The sequence below is a fragment of the Nannobrachium achirus genome (assembly GCF_963921795.1).
Source record: "Nannobrachium achirus genome assembly, chromosome: 15".
Classification (NCBI taxonomy): Eukaryota; Metazoa; Chordata; class Actinopteri; order Myctophiformes; family Myctophidae; genus Nannobrachium; species Nannobrachium achirus.
In genome coordinates this window covers 39836114-39848618 of record NC_137822.1, presented here as the reverse complement: position 1 = coordinate 39848618, position 12505 = coordinate 39836114, and the positions used below count along the sequence as shown (strand labels likewise).

General features: G+C 42.6%; 1 protein-coding gene across 1 annotated transcript in view; it reads left to right on the top strand.

Moving 5' to 3' along the window:
- LOC308299851 (aquaporin-3-like) overlaps positions 1 to 10697 on the top strand; it is a gene marked incomplete at both ends in the record, with an annotated part of 44989 nt that extends 34292 nt beyond the window's left edge. Inside the window, 6 exons of the mRNA XM_080743634.1 lie at positions 5048 to 5174; positions 6367 to 6504; positions 7172 to 7290; positions 8702 to 8840; positions 9809 to 9887; positions 10526 to 10697. Coding sequence (XP_080599760.1) covers positions 5048 to 5174; positions 6367 to 6504; positions 7172 to 7290; positions 8702 to 8840; positions 9809 to 9887; positions 10526 to 10697 — 774 coding nt within the window. The remainder of the gene's footprint in view (positions 1 to 5047; positions 5175 to 6366; positions 6505 to 7171; positions 7291 to 8701; positions 8841 to 9808; positions 9888 to 10525) is intronic.
- Between the last annotated feature and the right edge of the window lie 1808 nt (positions 10698 to 12505).

Sequence of the window (12505 nt, the reverse complement as noted above, 5' to 3'; positions counted from 1 at the left end):
CCCAGCGTGAGCGAGTCGCCGTGTCGAGCGTTGCGACGGTCGCATGAGCTGTCTCGGCGCCGTTAAACCGAGTTATGTGCCGTTATGGACAGAATAGTAGGCCTAAATCTTCATCCCTCCGACTTTCGGCAACCCCCGCGCGGTCCAAGTGAACACAACGGAGCGCTCTCTACCTCCTTACCCTCCACTGGCCCCCACCGTTGTGCTTAGGTTCATTGGGAAACGCCAGGTCTGGGACGAGAGAGAGGGGACCATGAGGAGGGGACGGAAACGGAAACGGTCCTCGTGGCTCGTCTTTCCCTCTATCTGGCCGGCGTGATTCAAAATAACGACGTGGTTCGGCCAGTGGAGACGCCCCTATACTCTATAGAGACGCCCCTCTTAACAACACACACGCATATAACTGTTAAAGCCTGCACAAGACACTTTTGTGCTGTGCTCAAAATAAACTTGACACTTTGAAAGGCCTCTCATTTTATTTATCTTCTGTGCTGGGTGGTTTTTTTTATGGGTTTGCATGGTACGTAAAGAGAAATTAGAGAATTAGTGAAAACGGCTCACAACACACTTTGAAAAGATAAAAATATACTGTCTTGTTTTGTTCACTACTAGAAAATGCAGACATAACTTAGAAGACATAACTGTTTATTTACAACAGCCAAAAATGTAATACAGTTGTAAAACATGGGCTGTAGGAAACAATTAAGGAAACCATACAATGTGAATTAACGTTCATACTCAGCATTTCCTTATAGCTTATTCGAATTCACCTTTACTTTAACATTAAAACCCGAACTACTGTCATACAAGATAACTTATAACGCGCTACGTGCCTGACAGAGATGACAGCGTCCCCACCCGGGTGCCGCCACGGGCCAATCAAAGGCAAGCGGAACGAGAGGGGCGTCTCCACTGGCCGAACCACGTCGTTATTTTGAATCACGCATCTGGCCGGGTACACTTCTCCAAAGTTCCGGGCCGCCTACAGAAGTACCAAAAATGCATTTTTTTTTGCTTTATAATTATATTTTTTAATTGATTGATTGATTGAATACATTCGCCTATTAGCCGTTTGCATAGGAAAAGCACATCACATGACATGACAGTACAGTTTAGATACAATGTCTACTAGGATGTAAACTCAAGAAAGAAAGGTTTTTATTTTTACATTGGGGTCCTTTTATTCATAATTCACAAAATGTGTAGTCTTGCTTTTATTGGTTGAATAAATCGTCAATATATTTAGCTTAGTTTTTATTTAGTTTTCAGTCAGTGAAAAAAGAAAGGTATGGAGATGACTCCATGACCGCTGTACCTAATGGCAGACTGATCAAGATCAGTGTATCAATGGGGTAATGCTACCCTCTAGTGGTGATTTAGGAAAATACATGCAGTACTATGTGCGTGCGTGCGTGCGTGCGCGCGACAGCAGCAAGATTTGTGAGCTGCTGTGATAGGAGAAGGATATCAAATGGATCACAACCACCTTAGAGAGACTACTAATCATTGTGTATCCCTCCCCACTGTCTGCATGGTACTACACGGTGCATTTATATAGCGCCTTTATCCAAGGCTCTTTACATAGATTGTGCATTATAATACAGTATCTGGCTTAAAGTCCTGTTCGCAATTTGGTGTTAGGGGAGTTTCTCACCTGAACTGAGTCAGTGGGTCCCTAGACATGAAAAATCACAGAGGTGCTCGTCCGCCATAGTGCCACGAATGGTGCAATGGCCAAATCAAATATGGCTGCCATCGGCTATGATGAAAATCCAACTTTTCTGTTTCTGGGGGTATATGCACATGTAATACCTCTATTTGGACTAATTGTGGTGTGGGGAATTCATTTCTGATATTGTTTTGACCATTTTGGGTGATTTGGACCTCAAAAGGTCATGGTCAAGGTCATTTTGCTATTCCAAAGACCGTGGGCCATAACTTGGCCATTGTTAGGAGTAAAAACAGGTGCAGTAGGTCTAAATCAACTAATGCTGATATGTATAATTCATTTCTGACATTGTTTTGACCATTAAGGATCATCTTGTCTTTGAAATATCAATGTCAATGCCATTTTTCAAAAACGATTTTGTTCATTACTTGCACTTTTATAGTATTTTTTGTAAGTTTGTTACTATTTTATAGTAAGTTTGTTTTGTTTATAACACAAAACATACTAGTGAGAAATACAACAAGTAAACATCCACATTTAACTTTAAAGGGGGGTTTTAAATGGGTGTTTACATGAGCAAATAAGACTTTTTACGAATAAAAGTGACAAATAAAATTACACAACAAAATCACACGCAAAATTAAATAACAATTTCCCTCAAAGTGCACCATATCGTGATTGTGTGCATAGTTAGTATGAGGTGTTTTTACAGGATGGATTTGTCATTGTTCCATGGCAAAATATGATGCACAGAACTCCATCAGTGTCGAGTGGCTTGCTTCAGACATGGCAGGAGTGTACTAAAGTCAAAGTGCTCCTTCCATGCATCAGAGCTTGACATTGACTTTTTGAGGCAGTTGTCCTTCGGACAAGTATATTTCCCATTCACTTGTCCGGGGACAAAAGTCACTTGTCCGGATAAAAATGTCATACATTGAAATAATAACAAAAGGACGGCTAATGACCCCCCTTGCTCCCTCCACTCCATAGTATGGGCACTTGTATCCCCGACAACAGGACAAGCCTTTATGTCATGCCCTGTTCCATGTTCCATTGGTTCTAGTCTTTCCTCAGGTTCCTTGGCTGTTGCAAGCAGGTGGCAAGAAATGCACTAGAAAGGTGCCTTGTTGGTCTCAGCAGTTGTACTTCTCTGCTACCAATACTGTGTCTTGTTCTGTCAAGGTCTTTGCCTCTCCAAAGTTTGTTAGATATTGTACTCGGTCAGAAGCCATAACTACAAACTTTTTCATTGTAGGGCCGACACTTTGTTTACATCCTAGTCTATAGACTAGAATGTAAACAAAGTGTCGGTCTGACAATGGCCAAAATTATTATTTTATCATTATTTTACGCTTTTTGTGGTCATTTTTTAATAAACACATATATGCTTATTTTTTTATAAAATATTTTCGAATCATTTTTATTTTAGCATCCGTTTTTCAAGAAAAAGTTGACTATAGCATATGTGCCTTGATCACTGTCTTGGCTAGTGGTGCTCCAAGATGAGACTGCTTGATGCAGAGGAAGTGAGTCTCACCAGTGCTGTACTGCTGCCAGATCTCCTTCATCCCCAGTGCTTGGAAATATGGGGTGTAGTATAGCAGTAATGTGAAGGAGACAACAAGGTGTTAGCCTCCTCAATCCTATTCAAGATATCTCTTCTCCCCTAGCGACATCATCAACAGAGACAACAGAGCTGATAATGGTAAATGGACTGCATTTACAGTATATAGCGCTCTTCTCCAAAGCGCTGTACAATGTATTTCACATTCGCCCATTAACACATACATTCACAACATGAAACCATGCAAGGTGCTCATCGGGAGCAGTTAGGGGTTCAGTGTCTTGCTTAAGGACACTTCGACAAATAAGCAGGAGGAGACAGAAATCGACCCTGGAACCTTCAGATTCCAACAGCCGTTCTACCTACATCGCCACAAGCTTGAATGGACACCGTATTCCGAACACACAGCTGGAGAGCTGTTTGTTCTCCTCAGACACCCAGAATTTGTAAAGTTGATGGGTGCGTCTGTCGACTCTGTTATCTATCTCTGATGATGATGAGTGGCTCCCTGCAAAAGGGGCTGGAGGTGAAGATGCAAGGAACACTTCGACTCTCGAGGATATGGCTGCCTTGCTGATGGATATCGGTGCATCATATTTTGCCATGGAAAAATGGCAAATACATCCTGTAAAAACACATCATACTAACTTGGATGCACACAATCACAATATGGTGCACTTTGAGGGAAATTGTTATTTAATTTTGTGTGTGCTTTTGTTGTGTGATTTTATTTGTCACTTTTATTCGTAAATAGTACTTATTTGCTCATTTAAAGCCCATTTAAAACCCCCCTTTAAAGTTGAATGTGGATGTTTACTTGTTGTATTTCTCACTAGTATGTCTTTTGTTATAACCAAAACAAACTTACTATAAAATAGTAACAAACGCAAGTAATGAACAAAATCGTTTTTGAAAAATGGCATTGACATTGATATTTCAAAGACAAGATGATCCTTAATGGTCAAAACAATGTCAGAAATGAATTATACATGTCAGCATTAGTTGATTTAGACCTACTGCACCTGTTTTTACTCCTAATAATGGCCAAGTTATGGCCCACGGTCTTCGGAATAGCAAAATGACCTTGACCATGACCTTTTGAGGTCCAAATCACCCCAAATGGTCAAATCAATATCAGAAATGAATTCCCCACACCACAATTAGTCCAAATAGAGGTATTATATGTGCATATACCCCCAGAAACAGAAAAGTTGGATTTTCATCATAGCTGATGGCAGCCATATTTGATTTGGCCATTGCGCCATTCGTGGCACTATGGCGGACGAGCACCTCTGTGATTTTTCATGTCTAGGGACCCACTGACTCAGTTCAGGTGAGAAACTCCCCTAACACCAAATTGCGAACAGGACTTTAAGCCAGATACTGTATTATTACATTCACCCATTCATTCACACATGCATTCATTCCCATGCAGATGGCATGCAAGGCACCAACCTGCTCACTGGGAGCAACTAGGGGGTTCAGAGTCTTGCTCAAGGAACTCTTCGACACTAACTCTGGGGGAGCCCGGGATCGAACTGGGAACCCTTCGGGAACCCTCTGTGTTCTAAGAGGGTTTCTCTTCCCCTGAGCCACTGCCGCCCTCTGCATACCTTGATACATGGAAACTGTTGCGTATAGCCTACTTCTACTTTGGTAATGTAAACGTGTGTTTTCTCATGCCATTAAAGCCCTTTGAATTGAATTGAATTGAAAGTGTGTGTGTGTGTGTGTGTGTGTGTGTGTGTGTGTGTGTGTGTGTGTGTGTGCGTGCGTGCGTGCGTGCGTGCGTGCGTGCGTGTTCCTCCGTGCAGATGTTTGGCTGCGGTGCCGTGGCTCAGATGGTGTTGAGTGGCAGCTCTCATGGTCTGTTCCTGAGCGTCAACCTGGCCTTTGGCTTTGCTGCAACGCTGGGTGTCCTGGTGAGCGGACAGGTGTCAGGTGAGAGGGTCATTAGTGAGTGGTGGTTGCTAGAGGCAACACACTATTGTTCTATAGGGTCCAGGAACCTTTATACCAGCTAAAGTGTTTTTTGAAGCAGTGAAAGCCGCTTCCAAGGAGTGGCCTTGTGTGTCCCCATGTCCATATATGGTCATTTCAGTCCAGAATGAACAGGTTTTATCTGTCCGTAAATACCGGTATGTGTCCCCCATGTCCATATATGGTCATTTCAGCCCAGAATGAACAGGATTTATCTGTCCATAAATGTGTGTCCCATGTGTGTCCCCCATGTCCATATATGGTCATTTCAGTCCAGAATGAACAGGTTTTATCTGTCCCGTACGGGTGATTAAAAATGTCCAATGAGACCATAGTTTGAGGATTGGTCAAGCTTCACATGACAATCCGGCCCTCCAGATAAAATCATTCATTCATTCAGAATTCTGTAGCTCTAGACAATTTTATACTCAGATTCACCGCCTCACTTCGAACCAAGGTTTGATTATTTATTTTTTTAAGCGGTGAAAGCCGCTTCCAAGGAGTGGCTTTGTGTGTCCCGTACATGTCCATATATGGTCATTCCAGTCCAGAATGAACAGGCTTTGTTTGTCTGTCCCGTACATGTCCCGTGCATGCAGAATTGAGGATTGGTCAAGCTTCACATGACAATTTGGCCCTCCAGATAAAATCATTCATTCATTCAGAATTCATAAAAATATAGAACTTAAGCACATAGAAAGTATAGATCTAGAACACAGAATGTATAGCTCTAGAACCAACCCATTCTCACCCCCTCTGCAGAATAAAAATTCACCGCTTCACTTCGAACCAAGGTTTGATTTTTCTTTTTCTTTTTTACCTTTTAACTTAAGTTTTTGTTGGGTTGTAAGGCCTTTCCAAATAAGTCTGTAGCTCTGAGAGTGTAACAAATGGAACCAAATGGACCCTTACAGGTCTGTAACTCTGAGAGTGTACATGGACCAGTAAGGGTCCATTTGGTTCCATTTGTACACTCTCAAAGTTATGGGCGGGTGGTTGAAAGGTTTGAGAACCACTGACCTAGGAATAGTAATAATAATAATAATAATAACAATATAACAATATAACAATATAAAAGTGCAGCTACAGGTTAGTAAACTAATAATGTTTTCCTATGTTTAGGTGGACAGTGACATTGTTTTCCTATGTTTAGGAGGACATCTGAACCCGGCCGTGACCTTCGCAGTGTGTTTACTGGGCAGAGAGCCTTGGAGGAAGTTCCCTGTGTTTTTCTGCTCCCAGACACTGGGCGCTTTCCTGGCTTCTGCAGTCATATTCACAATGTATTATGGTATGTATATAAAACATTATAATATCCATCATATTCACAATGCATTATGGTATGTATATAAAACAGTATAATAGCCATCATATTGACGATGTATAATGGTATGTATATCTAAAAACAATAATAACCATCATATTCACACAATGTATTTTGGTATGTGTTTTTTAATGTAATTTATTTGTATTTGTATAATAACCACAATATTCTGCATGTATTTTGGTGTATATATATTTTTCAATAATCATCATATTCTGCATGTATTTTGGTATGTCTAAACCACTGGTTCACAAAAACATTTGTGGGTGGCGGACCAATTTTTATTGGTCACGACTCAAGTTTTCCTACATTTATTTTTGAATGATCTTTTTTAATAAAACATTTTAAAATACTTTTATACATTTGAAAACGAACAAACAAATGTAAGAAATTCAATAAATAACAATAATTACAGCTCACAACGGCGGTGCAAAGTGATGCGTTGTGAGCTTGTAGATCGGCTATTTTCACTAGTTTGGGTCCCGGGCAAACGTCTAATCTGTCTTTCGGGTCTCGACCTGAAAAGTTTGGGAACCACTGGTCTAAACAATATTGATCTGCATGTGTGTCAGAGAAATCAATCAATAAATTAATCAATAATGACAATAACAGTGCTGTATTATGTTTCCTACAGATGCATTGTGTGACTTTGGCCAGGGTGCATTCCTGGTAGAAGGAGTGAATGCCACCGCTGGTATATTTGCCACCTACCCATCCAGTCACCTCAGCCTGCTCAACGGAGTCCTTGATCAGGTGAGTCTCTTCCTGTTGGTGGAACACCTGCAGGAACTATGGATTCTTATGTGTTTAACTTAAAGAGGTGGTGCCATGATTTCCCCCCCTCTAAAACATGATTATCAGGTATTATGATTATACTAGGAGGAAGATTTCTTCCAAAAAAGTGTACAGAAAGAGTTAAAATTATGTTTTTATGTGGCCACACCCACCAGTTCATTGGTATGTGTGGTTGTCATGGTGGGTGGTGACCCAGCTGAAGTTAGCCACAGCACACCCATGTATGTTGGGTGAATGGTAATTAGGGGAGGGGTTGATTATGTGATGTAATAAGTATGTGTGTTTTTGGACCGGCACGTTTGACCCCACAAGGTGGCAGCCTACAGCTAAAACCCAAATAGAAAGGCAATACATAATTGCTCATAACCACACCAGGAGGTCTAATGAAGTACTGTCAACCTACTAGACACATGAAAACCAGAAAAAGTACAAAACTATGGCACCGCCTCTTTAATGCTCATTCTGGGTTCAATCGGTTTGTTGCTGTTTTACTGCATAATGGAAATGGTTGAAGTGGCACTGGTGGTAGGGGCAGCAGTGGCTCAGGGATAGAGTTGGTGCTTGGCAACCAGAAGGTTCCCAGTTGGACTCCGCCAGTGTTAGGGCAACTAACCAGTGTTGTATTGGTCTGGTCACGCGGGTAGACACCATCATGTATCTTTTCTGAGCAGGGTCACGCCTCTCACGAGCATCCAAACAACCCAAGCCCCCAGAACGGCTTGTAAATATTGAAGCAGCCGCCCTACTGGCCAAAGCTGGAATTTCAGGCGGGGTGAAACATACATGCACGAGCATAAGAGCGCGGCGCTGGGGTCTACAATAGGTTCAATGGACGTCGACGTCGTTCGTGACGTCATTCGTGACGTTTTGGAACCAGCTCTGGTTCCAATTTCCCCCAGAATACACCTGCATTAGCTACATGCTAGCACGTAGCCGTTGCTTCAAAACGCCACTGAGCACTTGCATTGAAATGATAGTGGGGGCGGGGCCCGTCCGCTCTCTATTTTATATATACTCTATGAAACAACCCCCTAGATCACGGCTCGTCAACGTTTACAAATGCTCTAGTGTGTCACAATAGGGTGTTTTAACAAAGGAATGAGTCTGTATGCATACATATGATATGAATACCATTGTCTGAACCTGTTAAATCCTGTAGAGTAGGTGAAAGAGATGTGAGCGTGACATCATTAAATTGAGTGTCTAGCCAAATATTGAATCACCAATACAACACTGACTGCAACTAACCAAACAATTTAAGAAAAAAAAAATTGAGTTATGAGCACCAACGAACGACGATACATATTGTAGCAACATTGTTTTTGTAGTTCAGTGTAACAACAACAGCATACCTTGTATTGTATCTTAGCTGATTGGAACGGCAGCGCTGGTGGTGTGCATCCTGGCCATAATGGACCCTCATAACAACAGCGCCCCCAGAGGCCTGGAGGCCTTCAGTGTGGGCCTGGCGGTGCTGCTGGTCGGTCTGTCCATGGGCTTCAATGCAGGTAACATCGTCACATTCAACTTGATTGTCACACCACACTGGGGGCACGGTGGCACAGTTGGTAATGCTGTCGCTTCACAGCTAGAAGTTCCTGGGTTCGATTCCCGCCAGGGGGGGCGCCGGGGGTGTGTTCTCTTCTCCATGTCATCAGCGCCCACACCCTAGGTGCATGGCAAAAGGGCCTTTCTGTGTGGAGTTTGCATGTTCTCCCTGTGTCTCCTAGGGTAGGAATACCCTAACAAAACCATGCTGTAATCCTGGTCTCTATACTGCCTCCCCCTGGCCAGCTGGGGCACATGATGGAGGGAGGGCAAAGGAACTGGTTGGAATAACATGTTCCTTCCATGTTCTACGTCCAAACCAAAGAAGGTCTCAGCAAGAACAGTCACCAACGTCATCTAGGCTCCATGGGTGGCAACATTAGCGTCTATGAGCACTTCGTCACTTCCGCCACCCAAAAGTGTCATGGCGGCGTCCCATGGTGTGCCAAATTCCGGGTGTTGTCTGTTCCTGCCTAACCTTCCTTGGTCCAAACCAGGAAGTTCCCCCTTGTCAGGTGATAAGAAGCAGTCTGCTCACTCCTCATGCACTGAAGGAAGCATGAGCTCAGTTCGGAGCCCTCCTCAGGTTGGCAGAGGGAGAGCAGTGCCCAGGATTACAGCTTAGGCAATTGGCATTGGGTGAAAAATGGGTTACACAATCATGGGATAAAGATTTTTTGTTGATACTTGTGTGTGATGCTGTAGTATGATCAAGTAGGGCAATTAACCCCCCTAATACTTTTGTCAATTTACAGTAAAAAACACATTTCATGTGTCACGTACAAACTGTGATGATGTGTACAGAATAGATACAACTCCGTTTCGGTTTACCAAGTATTTTATGAGTATGGTTTAAAAATCGACTTTGCCTTGTTATTTTGTTCTGTGATGGATTTGTCTGACGGACTGTTGCACTCCCAAAACGCAGGCTATGCATTCAACCCAGCCAGGGACCTGGGACCACGCCTCTTCACCGCCCTGGCAGGCTGGGGACACCAGGTCTTCACGTGAGTTCTGTTCTGTATGCAGTACGGTGTAAAGTAAAGTAACCAAGTACATTTACTCAAATGCTGTACTTTTTACTACTTATTTTTCTCTTCTTTTTTTCTGTAGTGGTACAAATTTCTGTACTTTTACGCTACATCTCAGAGGAAAATATTGTACTTTTACTCCACAACCCGTATTGAAAACTGTAATTATTTGTTACTTTGTAGATTTTGATTACAAAACTTACATCAGCCCAATATCCTTTTTTTTTTATTATTCTTTTATTTAAATTGTTTTGAAAAGCTTTTCAAAAGAGTTCACATTCGTGAAATGGGACATTCTGCATAATGAGCTATACGTTTGGTACTTAAAAGTTAATTTTGATGCCAAATGCCAATACTTTTGTACTTCCAGACTTTTGTCCCTTGTCTGATTGGACAATATATATATATATATGCGTGTGTGTCCAATCAGACAGGATTGGTCATGCTTCACCTGACATCACAATATGTGATATAAACAGTATAAGACGGAATTAATTTTCCTGCGAATTCCTCGCTACTCGCGTCAGTGCAACCACTCTTGCAATTTTCCAGCACCTTGCATCTTTCTAGTAGTTCATGTCTGTTCTCTCCTTCTCTCTCTCTCTCTCTCTCAGAAGCAGGTTTTACTGGTGTCTGGTGCCCCTGTTTGTGCCCTTCCTGGGGGCAGCGGTGGGGGTGATGGTGTACCAGCTGATGGTTGGATGTCAGGTGGAGGAGGTGGAGGTGAAGCCAGAGGAGAGAAGAGTGGAGGCTCAGACTTTGAAGCTTTCCAATGTCACCACATGAAGAGAAAATGAATTATTCAACCATAAAGGAATCATGACAAGCTGTTTTTACCAATCATAAAAGTCTTTGTCCTGGTCTTTAAAACGTGTATTAAAATGTTAAAACTGAAAACTATACTCCAGGGAGCCATGGCAGTTTTTTTCTCTCTGTGTTCTGTGGCCTTTTGTTTGAGTAGCAAAGATAATATACCTAGTCACCTGAGATGGCGTAGTTCAGAGACTTTCATGGTCTGTCTCATGTCAATCATCGCCTCTGCTCCGCCCCCCTAAAGCCCTGGCCCTCTCACATTCTCCAAACACCCCGCACCTGCCCTCATTGTATGTATGGTGCAGTGATGTGATGTTGAAAAGCTCCGGTGATACAGCAAAGGTGATACAACCACACCCTCCCCTGGACGATGATGCGTACGTCCAGAGGAAAGCGCTCGCATTCCTGGCTGAGTTGAAGTCCTCAGGAAGCTCTCTGGAATGTTTAAGTATATAATATTTTTGAGCGGTGGCACCGTCTCCTTAGCGTGTTACCAGGTCTACGACAGGTCTACGTCTCGAGTTAAACTGGTCCCGAGTCGAGATAAACAATAAAACCGTCCGGGGACAATGGGGATTGGGATCTTAAATGGTAAAATCGCACTCTTTCGAACGACCATCATTTCGACCGAAGGGTTAGCGACTCACTCCACGGAGGTTAGGGATAGGGTGAGGGTTAGAGTCGGGTGTTGAAAAGATGACATATAGTAACAGTGACACGCTCCCTCTTCAATCTTGAATGAGCTGTCCTACCACCCTCCAGGTTCTTTGCCGCCATGCCTGTGCTGCCCACACACAGCACAATGCCATGCTCTGCACGAATCTTGGCTGCAACTAGACATACTGTTCCTACGAAACAGTGTGCGCTCGCATGTAACACCATGTATGGGCACAAAGGTCTACTACCCTTTGGCTGCACCTCATTGGCACCTCAATTGCAAGTGTGGTTCCCAATAGGGATGTCCCGTACGAGTACCCAATAGGGATGTCCCGTACGAGTACAAGTACTTCATTGTGAGTACTCGCCGATACCGAGTACCGATACGAGTACAATTAATAATACAAAACAATGTGTTGTCATCCTCACAAATCTTAAAATTAGGGATGTTCCTAGCAACTAATTTCACTGACATGTACACGACAATTTTGAAACCTATTCGGATAACCGAAAATTAATTGATGAATTTATTTATTGACATTAACAAGCAGAAAATAGCCTAAATCTAGCACATTTCAATCTATTAGGCTAAACCTCATTTGAAAAAGATATCAAGAGTATATGAAAGCCTTTTAATAATGTTTATACTATTGGAATCTGCTCCAAAATAATTGATTACATCACCAGTGAAAGACGTAGTCTAAAACTAGGTCACCAATTAACTCCCCAGAGCAGCGCATCACAGCGCAGCTGGACTGACAGGACTCCTCTCGTTAAGCGACCTCTCTCATCTCGCTCATCTCTCATCACTGTTAGGCCTACTCTAAACCATTATTTATGGCATTCGCAGCCAACTTATGACTGAGACTACTTTCTCCATGTTCTCAAAATCTCACCTCAAAATGGATTATTCTTCAGATGAGCGGATCACACTGATTCAACAGGCTCGAGCCGAGCTGCCGAGGTAATGAGTGAGTGATTCACATCCAGTCGCCTTTTTTGGATTTGATTTCTCCATCAAAGGCAAAGCACTCAGACAAACTTTGCATCGTAGCAAGTTTTAAGATTAATGAATGATGAATGATGCTGCCAAATCACTCAATGTAGGTCTACTCATGTTGAAG